General features: G+C 35.6%; 1 protein-coding gene across 16 annotated transcripts in view; it reads right to left on the bottom strand.

The window, feature by feature from the left end:
- The window catches only part of KIAA1328 (protein hinderin), a 377,583-nt gene that overhangs the window by 235,888 nt on the left and 116,460 nt on the right, over nucleotides 1–25,235 (bottom strand). For 14 of the 16 annotated variants that reach the window (XM_038543408.1, XM_038543400.1, XM_038543406.1 and 11 more), the window contains one exon: nucleotides 1,151–1,278. In XM_038543408.1, coding sequence (XP_038399336.1) covers nucleotides 1,151–1,278 — 128 coding nt within the window. The remainder of the gene's footprint in view (nucleotides 1–1,150; nucleotides 1,279–25,235) is intronic. The other 2 variants (XM_038543414.1, XM_038543415.1) reach the window with 1 other exon arrangement.

A 25,235-nucleotide genomic window follows, 5' to 3' on the forward strand; every position in this document is an offset into this window, starting at 1 on the left:
TGGCCACTTCTTTCTTTCTTTTTTTTTTTTTTTAACTTTATTTATTTTTCTTAGTAATCTCTACGCCCAACATGGGGCTCAAAATCAGGACTCTGAGATCAAGAGCTGTATGCTCTATTTACTGAGCCAGCCAGGTGGGGCCATTTATTCAAAACAAGGATATGTTCTAAATCTGAGCTATACAACATTCCAGGAAAATTATTATCTATTACTTTAATCTTTCCATCTAAAGGTGTACCTAAACTTTAAGTTCAAAAGTGAAGTTTTCTTAGCCCAGGCTCTTATCATATCTGAGATAGTTGTCTCTAGGCTGAACAGCAATTATGTTCTTTAGAAGGGTTGCAAAGAACCATTCACAGGATCTGATATTATTCAAAAGGGGAAGATAATACCTTAGCACATTAGGTATGCTTTAATACTTCATGTGAATGGCTTGGCCCCCACTGCACAGTTTTTCTACAATGTTTTAGTATATAAGACTTTCTGTTCTCAACTATTTGAAGATTTAAACTCATTTGGATATGCAAAAGATACCAAGTATCACTTGTTAGAGGGCAAGTTTTAGAGCTTAATTCATATCACAACTGGCAGGGTTCTGAACTGTCATTTAATTATACAATATGTGCCATTTAATGATATGTATGTAAGTGTTTTATTATATACAAAGATTCTCATGTATACTTATGTGATTAATATATACACACAAACATAAAATCATCCAGAATATTTCAATTTTCTCCAATTAAAGATTTTATAAGTGACCAAGTCACTTTTATTATTGTAAAAATTTAACCATGAGTTAGGATAGGCTCATTAGTGTTTTCCATAAGGACAGTGAGTAACAAACAGGCCACCTGATTTTCTGTAAGCAACAGAGCAGTGAGTTTTCTTTACCATTCCTGCTGTGCTTTCATACAGCTAGGAAGTCTCCCACTGACCCATACCCTGCTTCAAGCAATCATCCCTGACCTCTGGGCCCCAGGAACAGGGAGATGAAAAAAAGGAAGTAAATGACACTAACTCAATCACATGCTGTATTTACACACTTTAAGACAATGTTATATTCTGTGACTCAAGGTAAAGCAAATGATTCTTCTGACATCTTGCTGATCCATTAAAGTCAAGAAAAGGTAAGAATAAAGACGCTTACCTGTTGTTCTTGCATTCTAGCAGCACCAAGTTCTGAGAGAGATATGGTGAGTTTCTCTTGCTGTTCTGATAGATATTTCTGATAGAGACTTAGAAGTTCTTGGCATTCTCTATACTGTAGCTGAAGAGGTAAGATTGCAAATTAAGGGAAAAAAACGAATAAACTGATTCAAACTGCATCTATCAGCGTTGCTTTTTAGATTCCAATGAACAAGAGAGAAAAAAATGCAACCACATTTGGTGAGTGCAAGTAGATGAATACAGTACATATCTCTACCAAAAAAATCATGAAAACAATAATTCATAAAGAGAGTAGCAATAGTTATCTCATTTGAGGAGAAATTCCTCTCAAGCCTTTACATGTAAATAAATAAAAATAAACATGCAAAAGAATGAAGTTAGACTCCTCTCTCACATATGAAAACTAACTGAAAATGGATCATTGACCTAAATACAAGAGCTAAAACTGTAGAAAACTCAAAAGTAAATCTTCATAACCTTGAATTAGGCAATAGTCACCTGAAAGCACAGAAGGCAAAGAATAAATGAATAAATTGGACTTCAAAATTTAAAAAACCCTTTTGCTTCAAAGAACACTATTAAAAATTGCAAAAACAACCTTCAGAATGAAAGAAAATATTTGCAAATCATATAGATGATAAAGAACTGGTATTCATAATATATAAAGACCTTGTACAATTCTACAACAATAAAAACTACTTAATCTAATTAAAAACAATGAACTTGAATAGACATTTCCCAAAAGAAAATACACAAATGTCCAAGCAGCACAAGAAAATATGCCCAATATCATTAAACATTAGGAAAATGCAAATCAAGACCACAATATGAGATAATACTTTGCAGCTACTAGGATGGCTATAATTAAAAAGTCTGACAATATAAAACTTTGACAAGGATATGGAAAAATTACAACCCTCCTATATATATAGCTAATGGGAATGTAACATGGCACTGTTGCTTTGGAAAACAATTTAGCAATGCCCTCAAAAGTTAGGCACGGAGTTACATGACTCAGCAATTACACATTTAGATATAAGCCCAAGAGGGATCCCTGGGTGGCGCAGCGGTTTGGCGCCTGCCTTTGGCCCAGGGCGCGATCCTGGAGACCCGGGATCGAATCCCACATCAGGCTCCCGGTGCATGGAGCCTGCTTCTCCCTCTGCCTGTGTCTCTGCCTCTCTCTCTCTCTCTGACTATCATAAATAAATTAAAAAAAAATTAGATATAAGCCCAAGAGAATAAAAAATATATATCTACACAAAAACTCGTACATGAATATTCAGGGTAGCATTCTTCATAATAGTGAAAAAGTGAAAACAACCCAAATGTCATCAAGTGATAAATGGATAAACTAAATGTGTATATCTATACAACACAGAACACTCTTCAGCCATAAAAGGAAACAAAGTATTGCTACATGCTACAATATAGATGAATTTTGAATATATTATGTAAACAAAGTCAGATATAAAAAATCACATATTGTATGATTTTATTAATATAAAGATGGGTTTTTTTGTTGTTATTGTTTTAAATATCTATTCCAATGAACTAGGGGAAAGAATATTCAGTTCTAAGTATACAAGATCACAAATAAAAGTTATATTCATCCATGTTCACTTTCTCTTCTCCAATTTTCTGAAGTACATATTATATGAGAAGAGCTGAAGGAAACAAAATGCCCAGAATAGGCAAATCCACAGACAGAAAGTACATTAGTGTTTGCCAGCAGCTAGGGTGGGGGAAGGGAATAAGGAACAACTGTTAAAGGGTACTGGTTGGGGGGGGGGGGTAATGAACACGCTCTGGAATTAGATGGTTGTGTTTGCATAGCTTTGGGAATATTGTCAAAACAACTGAATTTCACACTTTAGACCACACTGGGTTCATTCAGGGTGGCATGGCTGTAGACTGAACACTTCAGAAGGGTAAATTTTATTATATGTGAATTATATCTCAATAAAACTACAAAAGATGCAGAGTAGAAGTGATAATACTATTTTGGTGAAAATAATTATGCTTAATTTACAAAGAAAGTTCTACCTATATTAAACACAAAGGGATTCTAATTAGATTTTTTTTTAAGATTTTATTTATTTATTCATGAGAGACACACAGAGAGAAGCAGAGACAGGCAGAGGGAGAAGCAGGCTCCCAACAGGGAGCCTGATGTGGGATTCAATTCACTGACCCACCCAAGTGCTCCTTGTTTTGTTATTGTATAATGTCAATTAAGTCAATGTTTCATTAATAAACCCATAATCAGGAAATTTCCTGGCCAATATACCTCTCTACATTTTTCAGGTCTAACATGAAGAACACAGCAACCTAACTAGGTATACTCTCTCCTACAGTTCCTCACACTTGCAAAGTGCTCAAGATGAAGATGCTAAATTGGAAAGGTCACCTAACTGTGCAGATCAGGGGTGGGTGACAGTTCCATCCAAGAGAGATTTCTATTCCTTCTCTTGTGATAATTTCCTCCACAGGCCCATTTTTCTCTCAGATAATTTCTAACTCTCCCCCTTCACACTTATTATGTATGCTGTTGGTATAAAACTTACTGTCCAATGAGATTATTCTGTATAAATACTTTTACAACAGCTCATCATGATTAAGGGTGGGAATAGTATTTTGTAAATGTCAAAAATGGTGACTGGTTTCAGTATTCCTTAACATTTTTATAACCTAATCATTGCCTCTGGGCAGGTTCCTGTTCTAATAACTTTTGCCAATCATGACTGCATAAATAACCAATTGCTTCATTATTCTTATTATTAACCTTTAACAAAAAAAAAAAAGGAGCCAGAGATGGCTCGTAGAAGAGCAGCGGTTTTAATAAAAGGACAGGTTACTAAGTTTAAAGAATACATTAATTAGAAGAGCTTGCTAAATACTCAGAATCGTAAAAACAGTAACAATAGAATGAAAAGTGTTCTAAATAAGCTAATAGGATTTCACAGTCAATGTATGTCAGACCAGGCTGGTTTTCCATTGCCATGTTTTTTGTCAGTAAGCTTCAAAAGACGAGAATGATGTGCAGTGGTCCCAAGAGTTCCTGCCAGCTATGATGTATATAAAAAGAATTTTTTAGTCTGGCTGTTACCATAGGCAGTAATGTTTATAGTAGATGAACATATTAGCTTGGATGCAGAATAGGAATTTTCCTCTGGAAAAAGCCAGCACAATTATACAGCCTAAGAGTTAAATGTCAGCATTTAAAGACAAATTATAGGCAAATTCATTTAAACATGCTATGTATGCGGCAGAATATAAAAACAGGCAGTCCTATCCTTAATCAGTTTTTTATATCTGTCTTGATTCACCAGATTTTGAAATGCTCTCCTTTTCCTGGAAAATCCAAAATATATGTCCAGGCAATATAGTTATTTTCCTAACACAATGAGACTTTACCCTTCCATCTGGAGAGAGATTTACATAAGGAAATTGTGGGTAAAATGCTTTCTTCACTGGGAGAGAGAGTATTCTGAGAATAAAAAAGATATATTTAACTCAATCCTGGCCAAATGACAGAAAAGAATGCAACAGATATAGAACATCCCATCTAAGAGAAGGTGTACACCAAACCGTGACTGACAAGAATCTAACATACAGGCAATCTGTCCAATGGCTATTCAAGAACTGAAAGAAATAGCAGTCATCACAATCTCATCAAAGAAAGAAATCTTCATAAAAACATAAGTATAAATTAAGATCATATCAAAACCTAAATATCAAATTAATTAGCTGAAGTGGCTGATGGAAATGGTCATTTTGCAAAGCTGTAAGCCTTAACTCCAAAATGCATTATGTAGAAAAATACAAGTAAAGGTCAAAGTAGAATGAATAGGGAGTTAGGGAGAAAAAAAAGTCATGTGAGAGAAAAATCAGAGGTAAAGGGAAAAGGACCAGAGACAGGATACATTACTAGTAGGCTGCCAAAGTAGAAAGTGACTGCCTTAAGCTGAAAGATTTCCTCTGGCATAGCAAAGACCACTCTTTTACCCCAACCTACCCTTGCCTTGGATATTTGGGATACTGGGATCTGGTACTTAGGGATTCTGATTTAATACAGAACTCAATGAGGGAAGGTCTATATGGGAGGGGAAAACAGAATCATTAAACCAAAAACAACAACAACAAATAAAAAACACAACAATTCTCCTTTTTTGGAACCATGACTCCTTGGAAAAATGGCTAATTCCCATTCTGGAGTATGGAAAGTACAAAGTAAGTTGAAACATGTTGCTATGCTATATTGCAAAAAAAAAAAAAAAAAAAAAAAAAAGTGTGCAAAGAGAAATAGATGGGAGCTTGTCAAACAGAATGGAAGCAATTCTGAAGGAGATTCTCATTAGTTAAATTTGGGACAATTTGAGCATTGGAAGGGGTGACTTTAATAGCAAATTGAATAAATAAATATTTACCAGTTCACCATACTTCCAAAGTATCACCATACTTCAAAAAACCAGAAAAGCATGAAAGGGGAAATATGTAAAGATCTTCTTTACAGAAGAATCCTAGCTACTTACTTGGAAGGAATGGTCAAATTTAAAAAATCACCCTCCAATGTAATCATTCATTCAGACAAGGATCATTAATGGGGACTGAAACCAGTAGATGAAAGATTAATAAATAAGATATAAGGTGTCAAGAGTAGTTACTTAGAGAATGTGCTTTTAAATGGTGAAATCTGGCAGTCATTATTCAAAGTGAATTAATTTAAGATCACTAATAGTGAAAAAAAATAAAAAATTACACACATAAAAAAAAAATTACATACGTCCTAATGTATAAGGTAGGCAATACTGCCAATGAAATATTCTTGCCAAATGTTTTTATTTTGATTTAATCAAATCTGTAAACTTAACTTCAAGGTCAAAGAAATGAGAAAAACAGAACAAGTTAAATTATAGCAAGAAGAAACAATCAGACAAATCCAGAATATGGGAAATTTTGCAAAGTAGTCTTCAAACTCTTTGAACTCTCCAAAAAGTCCATTCCATGGGGGGAAACAGTGGGGGTTGGAGGCTATCCTACAGGTTGAAGATGCAACCAAATGTAACCTCTGGCCCATGACTGGACCGTAGCTCAGGGGAAAAATAGCTCTAAAAGACATTCTTGGAACAACCAGGGAAATTGGAATATTGACTCAATAGCTGATATTATGGAATTACTGCTAATTTTGTTAAGTATCATAATGTGGTTTATAAAGTGAAATGTTCTTAATCTTATGAGATGAATGTAAAGCATTTAGGGTGACATATAACACTTGGACAGAAAAAAGTAAGCAAGTAAGTTTTTATATATGTAAGTAAATAAATTTATTTATATCTGTATAAGTTTATATAGATATATGTATATTTATATAAATTTATAATAAAAATAAAAGCAAATATATGAGAGGACGTGAAGCAAATATTGCAAAACGTCACTAAGTGTGAAATCGAGGTAGCATATATATGGTGGTTCATTATACTAGTCTGTCAACTTTTGAAAATTGCCATAATAAATCATTGCAAAAAACTTACTTTTATTACATTTTTGTTGTTGTTTTCTTCTTTCTACTATTATTCAGTTTCCTCCTGTCTTCCTTCTTCCACCATAGGTTTCATGGTGATAAGCAAAATCGTAAGCATCAGGTTAGACTCCCAGGAACTCTCTACACAACTCCATGTATTTGTGGTCATTAAGTCAGGTGACAAACCGTTAGTATGATCTGATGATATACCAACAGAAATCTACCTTTGTGCCAAAGATAGGCATATCCAGGGTAGCAAAAGATCATTTTTAAAAAGCCTGTCGTTTCTTCCAGTTGTTTAACAAAGGTAGTAATGTAGAGTGACTAGAGCATGGGCTTAAGTGTCACCCAACATTCTCGGCTCAAATCTTTCATTCTGGTGCTCAGTAATAATGTAACTTTGGATAAGTAACTTCTCTGACATCCTCATCTGGAGATGATAATACCTACCTCACCTAACAGGGCAATTATGAATATAAATAAGCTAATAAACGAAAAGAACTTAGCATAGCACAGAGCACAAAGCATACATTCAATAGATTTTGTGAAAACGGATCAAGGGCACAAGAGATAAGTGTTGGCAAGGATGTAGAGAAAAGGGAACCCTGGTGTGCTGCTGGTGGGAATGTAAATTGATACAGCCACTAACAGTATGGAAGTCCCCCCAAAATTAAAAATTAAAGTACTGTATATGATTTATCAATCCTATTTCTGAAGGAAATAAGTCACTATCTTAAAGAGATATCTACATCCTTTTGTTCACTGGAGCATTATTTACAATAGCCAAGACATGGAAGCAACCTACATATCTGTCAACAGATAAAGTTAAAAATGTGAAACACACACACACACACACACACACACACACACACAGAATATTATTCAGCTTTAAAAAAGAAAGAAGTCTATTTGTAGCAATATGGATGAACCTTGAGATTATTATGCTAAGTGAAATAAGTTGGACTGAGAAAGACAAATACAGTATGATCTTATTTATATGTGGAATCTAAAAAGCTGAACTCATAAAAAACAGTGGTGGTTGCTAATGGGTGGGGGTTGAGAGAAATGAGTGATGGTGAAAGGATACAAACTTCCAGTTTTAAGATGAATAAATTCTGGGGAATCTAAGGTGCAGCATGGTAACTCTAGTTAATAGGCACTGTATTGTATACTTGAAAGTTGCTAAAAGATACTGTTCTCAGCACACACACACATACACATACACACACACACACACAAATAAGGGAGGTAATGGATGTACACACTAACCTTATTATGGTAATCATTCTGCAATCTCCACATATATGAAATCATCACATGTACACCCTAAATTTCACAATGTTATATGTCAAATATATATCAATAAAGGTAGAAAAAAATGATATCAAGGAGCTGAAAGATTAAAACAAAGATCATGTTCTAGGAGAGGCATTTAAACAGGATACAGTGGAGATTTTTTTTCAAAAAGTGGGGGTAAGTGGTCACTTTGACAATATTGCAGGAAGGCAGGAGGAAAGACTCCAGAACAGAGTAGATGTGAACCCAGAAATAAATCTTGGAAAAGGAGTATACTGATGCACTGGGTGGGCAGGATGGGGGCAGTCTCTCTGCTGAAAGATCATCAGGACTAAAGGCATGGAAAAACGAAACTGATAAGCACACTAATGGAAGCGCAAGTAGCACAGCATGGATGGTTAACTGGTCATAAGTAGGGAGATGTGTGAAGAGACTGCAGAGGCAAAGAGGGGTCAGATCTGGAATGTTACCCTAAGTTATTGAATTTTATTTCCATATAACTCATTGATGTTTTACAACCAATTTGTATTTTATAAAGATACCTTTGGTGGGCATGTGAAGGGTAGACTGGAAAGCTTAAGACCAGAATCAAAGCAATCAGTTAGAAACTTGTCACAACAGTCTAAGTGAGAGATGCAACGGACCTAAATTGAACAGTGGTAGAAAGTAGGGAGGTTGGAGTTTTAAAGGGAAATTTAAGACACTTCCAGCTTATGAACTGGGTAACACACTTAGGTGTTAGGTGCACAATTACCTTTACCAGGACAGAATACACAATAAAGAAAATGTTTGGGTAAAGGGGGGAATAAGCGTTAGACACACTGAGTTAGAGATGATTGGGGAGCATTCACTTGAGATGGCCAATGCAGGATCTCTGGATCCCTAGGCTTGGAATTCAGAAAAGTGGTCTCAATAGAAACAGAGAATTTGGGAGTTAATCACTTTCCACTTTGGTGGAATCACAGCTACTTTTGGTGGTGGCTGACCAAATGAATGCATGAGTGTCCAAGGAACGTGTGGTTTCATTCATTCATCTGTTCATTTTTTTAACTCAACAAATAAGCTTCATAGAGCAGGAATATTCATGTTTTGTTTTTTACCAAATCCTTTAGCCTACATAATAGGTACTCAATAAATATTTATTGAATAAACATATTTACTGAGTACATTAACATTTGAGACTGTGCCAGATACTAGACATATAGTGATGAAGAAGAGCAACACTGTCTCCTGCAGGGAGCTTATCATCCAGGAGGAAGGCAGGTAATCAAACACATACTTACAATAATGAATGATGGAAATAATGGCAAGAATATTATGTCATGCTATGCTAGCACTCCCCAAGGAGATGAGTGACTGGGGAGCAAGGGAAAGCCACCTGGAGAAAGAAATCTTCCAAATGAGAAAAGATAAGGGGGCTAATATAACAGTAACATATAAAGGGCAGGCAAAGGAAAAGGAATCAATAAAGATGTTGTCAAGTATTTCCAAAACAGCAGAGGCCATACCAGCTAAAGATGGAGAGCTGAGGAAGCTACTGGTGATCCTTGCCAGAACACAGGTTTGACATTACTTAGCTATTCACTATCTCCCCCACTGCTTTGATAGGTGGCTATTTTTAGGCTATTTTTCACATCAAAGAGAGAAGCTTCTGGACAAAAAGAGATGTTTTACTCAGGGTCACCTTGAGATAAAAACAGGTGACCATGAGGGTCCAACTCTAATACAGTCCATTAGTCACAAGACTCCCAGGGAATATAAAGAACTCAAAGATTTTCACTATGGCAGGAACTTCCTTCACTCTGAACACATATACCTGACATAAAATAATAGCATATACTGTGTATTCTACTTAGAATGTTTCGCCTATCCTTATACCTACAAAATTCCAGTTTATGCTTTCAAATTGACCCATGCCATCTCTTCCTCCATCTCTGAATTCCCAGGCAGAGTTAAACACTTTTATTATAGTAAATAGCATACAGCAAAAATAAATATTTGATATTACTACACCTGAAGGGGACTGCATGCTCCTGGAAATCAGAGTATCTTAATTTTGGTATCTCTCTAGTATACAGGAGGAACTTTAAATTTTTTTTTTTTTTTTTTTTTTTTTTTTTATGATAGTCACAGAGAGAGAGAGAGAAAGGCAGAGACACAGGCAGAGGGAGAAGCAGGCTCCATGCACCGGGAGCCTGACGTGGGATTCGATCCCGGGTCTCCAGGATCGCGCCCTGGGCCAAAGGCAGGCGCTAAACCACTGCGCCACCCAGGGATCCCCCAGGAGGAACTTTAAAAATGTTTGGTAGTGAAATAAAGTAAAGGGGTGTCTACTGAATCTCATATTCAGTTTGGGTTGGGAACTGAACCAAACCACATATTCTTTAAACTAGCCAAGAGAATACTTTAAAAAAACACAGATTCATTAAAAGTTTTAAATTGTCCTAAACTCATAAGATTTTCCCATCTTGAAGCAAATATGGCTTCTGATCATGTCATATTTCTCACCTTACAATCATTTCCTCTTCCCTCCCTACAAAAAAACAATATACATTTTTTAAGATAAACAGAGGCCCAAATTATATAACTAGTTTGGCACTCAATGACAATATATGCAACTAAAAATGGATTATTGGTAAAAGAGGAAATGATACCAAGATGAATTGACTAGCAGAGCTAAACAAGAATTTCACATAAATGTTTACACCCTTTTATTAAGTTGTGATCTGTGCTGGAGTACAACCCACTGATACAAGTTTGAAATTTTCCCTTTAATTAAATGTATGGCAAATTCAGTGCAAGGCCACAGTGTTTTTCAATTTCCTGATAATAGTAATCTTTTGGGGGGGAGGAACAAATTGCCAAAACAAACAGGGGAAAACTCAATATTCTGGACATTTACAAAAGAAGAGAAATGCCTCACCCAGTTTCTTTTTTTTTTTCTTTTTTAAGATTTTATTTATTTATGCATGAGAGATGCAGAGAGAGAGAGAGAGGCAGAGACACAGGCAGAGGGAGAAGCAGGCTCCATGCAGGGAGCCTGATGTGGGACTCGATACCGGGACTCCAGGATCACATCCTGGACCAAAGGCAGGTGCTAAACTGCTGAGCCACCCAGGTGTCCCAACCTCACCCAGTTTCTTCAGGATTCTAGTTGTTCTGTTTGAACAACAGCAACAAAAACAGGAGCCACAGAAAGATATCTAATTAGAGAAATTAACTAGCTTTTTTAGTTGGCTTTTTTAAGATTATATTTATTTACTTGAGGAAGAGAGTGAGAGAGCACAAGTAGGGGGGAGAAGCAGACTCCCTGCTGAGCAGGGAACAGAAGCTGGGCTCCATCCCAGAACTCTGGGATCATGAATGAGCCATCCAGGCACCCTGCTTTTTTAATTTTGCAACTGTACCAAAAGTAAGGTAGAAACTATGACATCTAAATGTCATCTAAATGTCATAGTTTCTACCTTACTTTTGGTACAGTTGCAAAAAAGAATGGGGCTGAAACAGACTCAGAACTGAAATATTTGAGAATCCGTCTTTGCTCAGATCATCAGACCCTGAGATTTTCAGGAAATCAATAACATAATGGAGACTGGAGGTTTAACTCTTCAATCTTAAACGGAAGGACAGTCACAATTAAAAGTTCATATGTAGATAACTTAAAAAGCAGGCAATTAATGTGCCAGATTGACAAAGAATTTTTTCTTCAGAGTTTCCTTTTCACATAACACTCTAATGACACACATATACAAGCATTCATGGTAGATATTAAAGATAAGGCCGCAAAAACAGTTCTACTGAAAGCCATGCATTTTCTCTTGCTTCTAATTTACTTAAAAATTAACCTTTTGTTTAAAGGTTCTACGTTTCAGTTAGACCCAAAGGAGAAATATTTTCTTCATTTGGAAGGTTGCTTTAAATCATTCAGCCTTAAAAAAAAAAAAAAAATCATTCAGCCTTTTCTGAGTTACAGGAACTAGTCTAGAAATACAGAAAAAGAAGGCTAATATCTCACCCCTTGCCCAACTATTATAAGGTGAAATGTGGTAACAATGATTAACACTCGAAAATTTCCAATTTCAGAAAGGGTATATTCTTGACAATTAGGACCACTGAAAACTGTCTACACACTAAGTTTTCTAGACTCTGAAAGGACAATAAGTGAAGCTGCGTGTATGATGCTTTGTAAAGCAGAGCTAAACATGCCAAGCTGGGTGGGGCCGACTAGCTCAGCCATGAGGAATAGACTAAAAGCTCCTTAGAAAGAACTTATCTGGGATCCCTGGGTGGTGCAGCGGTTTAGCGCCTGCCTTTGGCCCAGGGCACGATCCTGGAGACCCAGGATCGAATCCCACGTCGGGCTCCCGGTGCATGGAGCCTGCTTCTCCCTCTGCCTGTGTCTCTGCCTCTCTCTCTCTCTCTGTGTGACTATCATAAATAAATAAAAATTAAAAAAAAAAAAAAAAAAGAAAGAACTTATCTCATTTCACTCTGTTTCCTAGCTTCAAGCAGGAGAGTTTCATTCTTGTCATTACATTAAAACCTTCCCTGAACTATCAATATTAATACACATAATACTTTCCTTTCTTCATATTCCCTTGTCTACTTGAAATATTTATGCTGCTATGTAAGACCATTCATTTCCAGGTGAAAATATAAACTGAGCTTAAGAGATCCCTTATTCTTCTTTTTCAAACAAAGTAATCCAGTGGTACTATATTTTCCTCATACAGTTCATCTTCTAGCTCTTATAATTTTTGGGTTTATCATCTCTCTTCTTCAGATTTCCCAGTAGAGTTCTCTTATAAGATTTGGATACCACCACTACTTAGCACAAAATTAAATGCTTATTACCAGGAATAGGTACGTGAATTAGAGCATCTGTGGCTGGCTTTACTGGTCGCAGGATACTTCTGAGTGTTTTAGAGACATTATTATATACTTAATTCTTACTAAAAGGAAAAAAAAACATTAAGTGCTATTATTAGTCTTCTTTTACAAATAAATTTGCTGCACAGAATGGTTAACAAATTACCTAAGGTTACCTGCCAGGGAGCTAAAATTTGGAGTAAAGTCCTAGAACCACTAGCTCAGTGTTTCCTATTAAGTAATGTACATAGGAAAAAAAAAAAAGTAATGTACATAGGAATCACCTGTGATTCTTGTTAGCCGATACTGATTCAGCAGATCTGAGGTAGGGCCCAATGTTCTACGTATCCAACAAGCTTCCTTCTCAGTGATCTTGATGGCTGTTGTAGGCACCACACTCTGAATGTGCATGTCTTTCTAAGTACCCTCCGTATCTGTGAGAAAGCCTGTTCTCTTCCTGTACACCAAAGTATGTAACACACTATCAGATTCCTTTGTTTCTTCCCTTTCACCCATCTTTAGAGTATGATGGGCTTTTTTTCTCTTTTGACCAATTGCTTTTGTTTTGGAAAGAAGCATATAGGAAATAAAATAGGAGATGTCAAACAACCAGTTCTCTTCTTTAGAAGGAAGCAATATTCTGGATTTTCAGAGCACTATAACATTTCAATTGTGACTGGCTGCTGAAGTAAAAACAATTACCAAACATTACCTGTAGGGCTTGAGAATTTATACTGGGGAAGAGTCCATGGGAAACATAAGCAACCACATTTTTCTCTTCTACTTTCAAACAGATATCCAGTATCTACTTGCCCAAGCACATTGCTAAGCCTATGTTTGCAGTAGGATTTCTGAATTCAGTCTAACGTTGCCAGACCATTAGCTATGGCCTTGGGGGACAGCACTCTTGCCAGAGTTGCATGCACTTTTTCATGAAGTATGAAAATATGACCCAGTATAATAATTCTAAGTAAAAATCAAACGATGTCCATAAAACAGTATTCATAACTAGAGTAAAAAAGGATATTTTTTTATAGAATGGAATCACACCTACCATTTTAAGGTTAAACTGGAAAAAGAAATAGGAATATATCATTTCTTGCCTCTTTGAAAATGACAGTCTACTGCTCACGAATGTAAATTATTGCTCAGAGAAAAATTAAGTAACTTCTATGTGCAGGTTTATTATCTAAACTCAGCAAATGCTGCAAAGACTGAAGGTAATAAAGCATTTTATGAACAACTTCACTTCACTGGTTCCTAATATAATTGAGCTTATGTGGACTGTTTAGCACAATGATATTTTAAAAACTGGTAAAGAACCAGATTATTTGCTTGACCCTCCACTCAAGAAATGTTACAAAAAAACAGCTCAAAACATTCAAGGGGAAAAGTTTTACAGTGTCATTAAAATCGTGGAGTTAGGTTTTGATTTAACTATTTTAACATTATTGACTGCTAAATAAATTATTAATTTATGGAGATAAATAAAAATAATTTAAAAAATTATTCCTGAGATCTAGGGTTTTCTTTTAACTACATATGCTCAATAATAGAGACTTGAATCTATCATAAAATTCAAAAGTAATGAACAGAAGAGTTAAAGCCAGTGAATTATACTATATTTTTTGACTGTTTTAAGCAGTTCCATTAGGAGGCAAAAACTTTATACAGTTAGTCTCTGCCTACTAAAACAATTCACCCAAAACTGCACTGGGAGGAGGGAACTTTTGGACTAAAGACATTAACTATAATAGGATATGTTCAGAAAATTGAGCCAAGTCAATAACAAAAAAAAAAAAAAAAAGAATAAATTAAATTAAATTAAAAAATTTTAAGTAGGCTCCATGCTGGGCCTGTTTGAGCCAACACAGGGCTCAAACTCATGACCCCAAGATCAAGACCTGAGCTGAAATTAAGAGTCGGATGGATGCTTAACTGACCAAACCATGCAAGTACCCTGGCAAAAAAAAAAAATTAAGAGAAAAGTGAGATTAGTACAGACGGATTCCTGGTTCTACATAGGATGGAGTAAACATTTTTTTTATATATAAATTTATTTTTTATTGGTGTTCAATTTGCCAACATATAGGATAACACCCAGTGCTCATCCCATCAAGTGCCCCCATCAGTGCCCATCACCCAGTCACCCCCACCCTCCACCCACCTCCCTTTCTACCACCCTTAGTTCATTTCCCAGAGTTAGGAGTCTCTCATGGTCTGTCTCCCTTTCTGATATTTCCTATCATTTTTTCTCCTTTCCCCTTTATTCCCTTTCACTATTATTTATATTCCCCAAATGAATGAGACCATATAATGTTTGTCCTTCTCCGATTGACTTATTTCACTCAGCATAATACCCTCCCGTTCCATCCACGTCTAAGCAAATGGTGGGTATTTATCATTTCTAATGGCTGAGTAATATTCCATTGTATACATAGACCACATCTTCTTTATCCATTCATCTTTCAATGGACACCGAGGCTCCTTCCACAGTTTGGCTATTGTGGACATTGCTGCTAGAAACATCAGGGTGCAGGTGTCCCGGCATTTGACTGCATCTGTATCTTTGGGGTAAATCCCCAGGAGTGCAATTGCTGGGTCATAGGGCAGATCTATTTTTAACTCTTTTTGGAACCTCCACACAGTTTTCGAGAGTGGCTGCACCAGTTCACATTCCCACCAACAGGGCAAGAGGGTTCCCCTTTCAGGATGGAGTAAACATAATCTTTCCTATTCTCTCACTAAGTACAGTTAAAACCCTGGACATCACATATAAGACAAACATAAGAACACTGAGAGAGAGAGAGAGAGAGAGAGAGAGAGAAGGTGGTAGAGGCTAGGGACCTCAGACCCTGGAGAACAACACAGTGGTGTGTTGCCTCGTTTTGTTTTTGCTTTAAATATCTTATACTAGGTGTTGATAAGTCAACAACTCAGAAATACCAATGGACACAAACACACTCAAAATATCTAAGAAAAGCCTATTCTACTAGCCAAAAGAAGGGGGGGGAAGGAAGCTTAGAAAAATGGAAAACTTTTAGGCAAGAACTGACTTACTCTAGTCAAGTTGCACAGAAAACACTGCAACCCCACCTCTACCTCCATCAGCAAAGGCTAAGTGAGAAACCTGGACTTCTAGGTGTTCCTCTACTCCACAATTCCTTTCTGCTGGGGTGTTATCAGAGAAGACTAAGTGGGGAGCCAGGATTTTAATCCCTATCTGGAAGTATTGTCTCTCTCCTCCACCTTGTTCAGCCTCATTAGTATTAATAGATGCTTCACAGGGAGCCTGAATTCCAACTCCCATCGAGCTTTAATGAGATGTCCTTCCTTGGTGGGGTGGTATAAGAGGAAGCTGAGTAGAAAGCCAAGACTTTCATTACATTACCAGAAGTGACAGTGGAGGCCATTTGGGGAGCCTCTGCCCTTCTCAGCCAGGGTAGTAACAGCAGAGGTCTAAAGAAGAGCTGAATTTTCATCCTCCATCTAAAATTAAAGTGGGGAAGACTGCTCTTTCCTTCATGGTGTGATGTCAGAAAAGATGTCATAACACCCAGATGTCTAGAATGCAATTAAAAGTCACTTGCCATACCAAGATCCAGGATAATCTCAACTTGAATGAGAAAAGACAATCAATAGATGCCAATACTGAAATGACATAGATGTTGGAATTATCTGACAAGGAATTTAAAGCAGCCATCATGAAATGATTCAATAAACAATTACAGACATGCTTGAATCAAATGAAAACAGTCTCAGCTAGGAAATAGAAAATATAAAGAATGATCAAATGGGAATTTTAGAGCTGAAAAGACACAATAATAGGATAACTTACTGGATGGGCTCAACAACAGAATGGAGAGAACATAGGAAAGAATTGGTGAAGTTGAAGAGAGAACAATATACATTATCCAATCAGAACAAAAGAGAGAAAACAGGCTGAAAAAGAAAATGAACAGAGCCTCTGGGACAAGTGGGAGTATAATAAAAGATATAGCATTTATGTCATTGGAGTTGTAGGAGAACATAAAGAGGGAAGAGCGGGAAAAAGATATTAAGAACTAATGCCTGATAATTTCCCAAATTTGACAAGAGTCAAGAAGTTGAGCAAACTTCAAACAGGAAAAACCCAAAGAAATTCATGTCAAGATACATCATAACCAAACTTCTGAAAACCAAGGGTGAAGAGAAATCTTGAAAGCAAAAGAGAAGCTGTGCTTATTTAAAGGGGGAAAATGGAATGACGGTGTATTTTCATCACAAAACACGGGAGCCAAAAGGAAGTGGCACATTTCTCAAGTGCTAAAAGAATGATCAACCTAGAATTCTATATCCAGCAAAAATATCCTTCAAAAGTGCAGAAAAAAATCAAGAAATTCTCCAAGGAAGGACATCTAATAGAATTTAGATCTATATTTAGATCTATTCTAAAAGAGAATGACAAAGGATGGAAATGAAGGAAGGAATTTTGGAACATTAAGAAGGAAGAAAGAACAGAAAGAGTAGAAAATGGATAAATAGGCTTTCTTTCTTCCCCTCTTAAATTTTCCAAATTATGTTTGACAGCTGAATATTAACAATGTCTGATAAGGATAAAGAAGAAACTTATAATGGAATAACTATGGAATAATAGCTTCAGCAACTACATTTGAAAGCAAAAATTTTACTCATTTTTTTTTTTTTTTAGTATATGTGCTGCCAAAGCGAGAACTTACTAATTTTAAGTACAAACTAAAAGTGTTTCTCTAAAACAAGTATTTCATAAATGTTTCACTGAAAAGGCAGATGACCAACAAGACTTTGTTACATATCCCCAACTTCTTCACAACTCTCATTTCAATACATCATTTCCTCAAGTCTCAGCATTCAATGAATGTTGAATGAATGACTGAATGGATACTTTCTAAGACAAACTTTTCTTCCATCTGTGTTTCCGACTTCACTTTCTTCTGTGTCATCTGGATACTGTCCTATAAATTATTTTATCTTTTTCATGCTCTCAACAGCTTTGGCAAGGTTCCTTGCCATAAGCCTTCAACTAAGTGCACTCTAAGAAAAAGCTCTCCTTAAGTAATACTTTCTTCATAAGCTCCCAATCTCTCTCTCTCTCTCCTCCACATTATTACCAAAACTCTAAAAGATTAATCTGTACTTACCATCTCAACTTCATTTCCAATTCAGTCTTTGGCTTGATATAATGTTTTCCTGTCCTGTCACATTTTTACATTGTATTCATGACAAATATCCTCTATCCTATTAATTGCTAAATGTAACAACCTGATTTGGGGTTTCATCTTCTTTGCTGGGCACTTTCTCCCTCTCCAAAGGATCTCCTCTCCTGGTTTCTGAGTTACTGACTCAATCTACTTTCTCCTTACTGATTGCTCCTTTTTAAATCTCTTTCAGTGACTTTCCGCTTCCTATACTCACAATTAAATGCAGATATTCCCTAAAATAATGTCCTGCAACTTACTGTTTTCACTACCTCTTCCCATAACCTTATATTCAAGAAAAGCAGTGTAATGTGAGGTTCTGTTGCAGTCCCAGGTTACAGACATGATTATTACCCAGAAGCATACATGTGCATATTCAACACTTGAATGGTTTATAAAACATAAATAAGATAGTTGCTAAAGCTCTAACTTCTCAACTTGTTCTCAGTATCTTCAAATCATATTGTTGGATTTTTATATTTTAAATAACAAAAGTTTACCACTCCAAAAAAGTTTTAACATCTTACTACTGTTTGGAGCATCATAATAATATTGTTAGATGATATTACTTTAATATAAAGAAGGTGCTAATACATACTCATTTCATTTGAAGGAAACATAAAATTTACTTTAATAGAGAATAACATTTAACAATTAGCTCCTGACTTGATTACTCTTTGAAGTGAATCCAGTGTGACATATGGTGTAATACAAATGAATTAAGTTAGGGTTACCTATGTACAAGAAAAAAGAAATCACACTGAATAAATTAAAGGCTATGTTATTCATCAAAAAAAAATCTTTTTTTTTTACCAACTGGCATCAAAAAGATTACAGTAATATTTGATTTTCTAACAGACAAGTTCTTTTCTAGTATTACGGGTGTAACTGTTCAAAAAACACCTAAACGTGGATGCCTGGGTGGTGCAATTGGTTAAGTGTCTGACTCTTAGTTTCAGCTCAAGTCATGATCTCAGGGTTGTGAGATTAAGCCCTGCATCTGGCTCCATGTTCAGTGTGGAGTCTGCTTGAGATTCTTTGCCTCTGTCCTTCCTCCCACTTCCCCCACCCCACCCCACCCCCATCCACCCCGGTGTGGCTCTCTCTCTCTCTCTCAGGTAAATAAATAAAATATTTTTAAAACTGTAAAAAAATTTAAAAGCAATGAAAAATGCTAAATAACCCCTCATGCTAGTAAAATCACTGACATGACCTGTTTATATTAACAGAATAAAGATTATAAGTACTATATTACTTTACTGGATTTAATATTTTCAATGTTCAATAGACAGATAGATATGTCCTTCCCCTAATTCAGGTAATGTCTCTGAAATACATAGACCATGTAGAAATGAGACTGCATAGAAGATATACAGATCACCATACAGGCATCAGCAGGTTTTAATGCTGAACAAGTCAACGGAAATACCTAAGAAAGGTTTAATAATGAAAGTAGCTATGTAATTAAATAAATACTGCAAAAAATTTTTTAGTCCCTTTACTCAAGCAAATATATTCTTTTATACTAGATATGTATTCAAAGTTGAATTACAGTGACCTTCATACATGTGTTAGGTACCAATTATCTAAGACTCTCTTTCAATATACCAATCCCAAACAAATAAGACAGGTATTCTGCACATCTTTCCCCTGGCACATTATTAGTTCCTTCAACTCAAAAAAGGGTTTAATGTAAAGATGCCAACAGGCCATGATGCCTGTACCCAGTAGCACTGTGTAGCACTGTACCAAATCCTGATAGGGCTTAAGGAAGTAAATTTGTTTTGGCAGTGTTTCTAGGGATGCCTCCTGGAATAAAATTTAGGAACGTTCTGTGTCTAGGAAATGGTAGAGGATTTTTAAATTTTCATGTATTTGTCAATCCAATTGCCAGTGAAATCTCCCTTTTAATAAGTAGTAGGAGTCATGATAATGTGGCTGAAAATATTAACTCCCCAGAATATAGACATAATCTCCCAGCTATATGCTCCAATTTCTATCATACACAAGAGATCGATTAAAAATGAAATGCAAGCTCCACTGGGTGGCACAAGACTAAGCTACAGAAGAGTTACTTACTACTAAAAATTATTTTGCCTTTTGTTTTCCCATTTAAAAAAATATATTTAGATTGCAAAATTAAAACAAATAAAAGTAACACTGCATAATTTAGCTGTCGTTTTCTACCAAATTGCTTATAACTGTAACCATAAAATGATAATAATCTACCATATGTGCAGCTGCAAAACTAAGAAAAGCACTGGTCAGCGCTGTTGCGAAATGTGAACTTACTACTCCCCCTGGTGCCTGTGCAACTGAATTGCAATAAAATAAAAAGTGATTTCTCCAAGTGGGAGATTTCACAAAATGTCAGTTCTGCTATAACACTTGTTTTGAAAACATAAAGAAGTGCTTTTGGTGTATTTGGAAATACTATGAACATAATGTGAATATCACCCATGAGAAACCCTAGACGCAGGCAGAAAACAGCACCCAGGTGACCCAAACCCAGTATAAATACACAAACACATGCCTGCCAGCTTCACACCTCAGACATCTACAGACCAGCTAGGATACCTCATCCAGTGTTAGGAGCCACACCTACCCACAGCTAGTGTTACAACTTCCCATCCAATCTCCTCAACCTTTCTATATTTTACAGCAACTCGCAAGCTGCAACTCTTTCCGTGTCTACTTCCATGAGCATTTTGCATGTATTTTCAAGGAAAGTACTGTATTTATTGTAGTATTTATGCATATCTTCATACCTCAGTATGTATAAAACCATGGTATCATTTTTATTAGGTTCTCTTTTTAAAAAAAAAGTTTCCTTGATGAAGTTTTTGAGTGTTGCTGTGCCCCTAAACTCATTTTTCCCATAGGCCCTGTGGGGTTTTGGGGGCATGATTTTGCAGTGTGTTGACTTTTAAGAATGCCTATTACTCCTTATAGTATAACTAATTGTATAATAAATAGTAAAATTTAAATTCTTTACTATATTTGTGGATAGGGCAAGAGCAATTACAAATAATTATCTAAATTTTATAAGTTAAAACACTGTGTTTTATGTGTCTATTTCCATGGGAGTATTATTGACACTTTCTATTTTTTAGAAAGGCTTCATCCTCAGTTATAGAACTTTATAAAAATTCAGAAGGGAAAAAAATTTATACATACATACAGACATACTGCCACTTTTCCCATTCAAGCTATTAATCATACCAAATAATTTGTGCCCCTGGTCTAATTTGACAACCAAATGCTTTCCAGAAGTCTGGTGGGAAAAGGTCCAAATGACTCAAAAAAACACCTTGTTTTGTGTTCATATGTCACTCAAAACTTGAATCAGCCAAAAAGTTACATAAGAAAAATAAGCAATCTGTTAAGGAGACCAGGGTTCAAGGGAACACAAACAGCCCAAAGAGATTTTCTCACCAAAGATAAATAGAGTTTTCTTACAGGCTTTCCAGTTGTCTGAAAAATACCACCATTACATTTAGATAAAAGGGAAGCCAGGATAAAACCTTCAGGAATTCATAATCCTTCACTTAGTTATCACTCTGTTTACAACTAATATTTCACAATCACAGCAAGCTTAAGCAAGTGCATGTCTTCCTTATCAGAGTATACCTCAGCATTAGCAGTTTGTCTACGTGGGTTTAACTTTTCAACATTATTGACATGTTGTATATAGAGAAAACTTTTGCTGTTAGGCAGAAGTCTAAGAGTGTGGTTCATGGACAGCATCAGTATCACCTGGGACCTTGTAAGAAATGCAAAATCCTGGGTCCCTTTCCAGATATGGATCAGAGTCTACATTTTACTAAGCTGCCCAGGTGATGAATGTACATATTAAAGTCTGAGGACCACTGATCTAAACTTCTATGGCGAAGTTCGAGGCTCCATTCCTGTCTACGTTGCACTTTTACAGTTAAGCAGTTTTCCCTGCCACCAAAGTCATAGCTCTTTTATAGCAAACTCACTAAAATGTTGTTTTTTTTAAATTTGCTATTTTGTTTGGACCCCAATAAATAAGGATGGATAAATGGATCACAAATGATATCTGGGATAAAACTGATTAAATATGACTAAATATTAGTTCCTAAAAAGGCAGTTTCACTATGTGTTGGCAAATTGAATTTAAATAAATTTCCTTCGGAAAGGAAAAAAAAAAAGCATAAAAAAAACCAGTTTCATATATAAGTATGTATAAAATACAAAATGTTTTTTTTCCTTCAAAATGTTTTTCTTACATATAGATGCAAAGCAGCCAACATTTGTGCAATAGAAACCTTAGCAATTCATGCTTATGTTACATGTCCAGGACATATTTCATCAATTAGATAAACATTTTAAAAAACTAGAGAGAGTTAATGTTTTTTCTTTAATTGGATATAAAAGGACCCAAGGATTCTGGTTACAAAGAATTAAAAACTATGGAAGAAAAAGTTAGTAATGATTGTTTTATAAGATTTGGCCAGACAGGACTATCACAGAGTTTTACTGAAAACCATTATAACATCTCATTAGAACATGCATATTGTCATAAAATTTTAAATGCCAAGCACCCAGAAAGTCTCTAGTAAAATGATCCCTATTCTCACAAGCTATCTTCCCTGACCTCTTACCATGCACATACATAGAGTATATACTTAAAAGACTAGTTTGGCTGCTTTATTAGAACAAGAAGCTTCAAAGTGCTGAAGGTACATCTTCTACTCTCATTTTGTGGGTACGCTTTTTATAATTAAAATATATTTGATATATAACACTTTGTACGTTTTTATTGCAGTATATTTGACATCTTATGCTGTGTCAATTTAAGGTGTACAACATGTTAACTTGATACATTTATATATTGTAATATGATCACCACTATGGTGACAGCACCCCTATCACATCAAATAATTATCATTTCATTTTGCTGTGAGAATAATTAAGATCTAGTCTCTTAGCAAGTGTGGCGATTATAATACCATACTGTTGTCTATACTCACTGTGCATTATTTGTAAGCTTTCCTATCTCCTTGGTCTGCGTTTTACAAGTCCATCCTGTGTATGATGCAGAATCTTTAGAAAGGATGACAACCCTAATCGTAACCCAACAATAACAACAAAAGCAATGAAACAAAGACTAACAACAACCCAATCCAAACTAAACCAAACCCGAATTCCCACTAACCAACTACATGGTTCCAGATACCATCAGGTATTAGATCGCCATATGCTACCTGGGATGGTAAAGATGGCACTATCTGGGCAGCTTTTTATGAAAGGGGAAAAAGTCCTTTTCCTTAAAACATAAACTGAGAAGCCTTACCAAAAGAACTCCAAATCTGCTGTTTTATTAAATGACTTCAGGTCTGGGTAAATGGGGAAAGGGAAAAAGGGAACAGGAGAGTAAAGAAAAATACAGCAAGGAAGAAAATATGTATGCTCAGGTTAACAAACTGAAAAAAGTTACAAACAAAAATGCAAAAATAAATTTCTTCTTACTTCACTGCTTTTGCTTTACTCAGAAAGAGAAAGATATAATATCTTAAAGTGAAATGTTGGAATTCTGAACATAAGTATTAAAGATCACAATCAGCAAGATAAGAAAAACAATTGCGTTTTTACAATAAGCATGCCTGTGTTCCAATAAAACTTTGTTTACAAAAATAGGCAGTATCTTGGATTAGTAGGCTGTATTTTGCAACCTCTGCTAGAGAACTAGAAAGACTATTGCTGTCCCTTCCCTTAGATTTTTATGAAAAATAGATTTGAAGAATGATGAGTGAGAATCACTTGACCTTCAGAAAGAAGGTTGCCTCTAGATGACTTTGACTGGTTTTAAGAGTGATTAGCTCTTTGAAAACCAGCTTGGACTAATTTTTTAAATAAAAGATAATTATATTACAGAGCTTATTTCATTGTATTGCAATGACATATAATTTTCCTTTCCCTAAGCTTCATCCTTGTTACTTTCATTGATTTTTATAAAGGAATAATTCCCCACTGGAAGTGCTACCCAGAGCAATTAGGCAAGAAAAAGAAATAAAAGGCATCCAAATCAGAAAGGAAGAAATAAAACTGTCTCTATTTGCAGGTAACGTGATATTACATATATAAAAAGACCTAAAGATTCCACTGAAATGGTTGGAATAAACTAATTCAGTAAAGTTGAAGAATAAAAAACATAATATATTAAAATCAGTCATGTTTTTGGGATGCGTGGGTGGCTCAGCAGTTTGAGTGTCTGCCTTCAGCTCAGGGCACGATCCCAGGGTCCAGGGATCGAGTCCCACACTGGGCTCCCTGAGAGAAGCCTGCTTCTCCCTCTGCCTATGTCTCTGCCTCTCTTTCTGTGTCTCTCATGAATAAATAAAAAATCTTGTTAAAAAAAAAAACAGTCATGTTTCTAAACACCAACAAGAAACTATCAGAGAGAAATAAAACAATCTCATTTACTATAGCACCAAAAAGAATGCTTAGAAATAAATTTAACCAAGAAGATAAAAAAAATCTCTACACTGAAAACTATAAGACATTGATGAAAGAAATTGAAGAGAACACAAATAAATATACAGATATTGTTAAAATGTTCATACTACCCAAAATGATCTACAGGTTCAATGCAATCTCTAGCAAAACTCCAATGGCAGTTTTCACAGAAATACAAAAAAAAAATTTGTATGGAACCACAAAAGACCCCAAAAATTTGTATGGAACCACAAAAGACCCCAAATAGCCAAAATAATCTTAAAAAAGAACAAAGCTAGAAGCATAATATTCCCGAATCTTAAACTGTATTACAAGGATATAGTAATCAAGACAGTATGGTATTGGAATAAAAACAAACACATAGGTCTAAGAAACAGAAGAGAGAGCCCAGAAATAATCCCAAACACATGGTCAATTAATTTATGACAAAGGAATCAAAGATATACAATGGGGAAAGGACAGTCTTTTCAATAAATGGCACTGGGAAAACTGGGCAGCCACATGCAAAAGAATGAAACTGGACCACCATCTCATACCTTACACAGAAATCAACTCACGATGGATTAAAAACTTGAAGATCTGAAACCATAAACCTCCTAGAAGAAAATATAGTTGGTGAGTGACTTGACAACTGTTCTTGGTGATGATGTTTTGGATTGAACATCAAAAGCAATGGT

This window comes from Canis lupus, chromosome 7 (genome assembly GCF_011100685.1).
Source record: "Canis lupus familiaris isolate Mischka breed German Shepherd chromosome 7, alternate assembly UU_Cfam_GSD_1.0, whole genome shotgun sequence".
Classification (NCBI taxonomy): domain Eukaryota; kingdom Metazoa; phylum Chordata; class Mammalia; order Carnivora; family Canidae; genus Canis; species Canis lupus.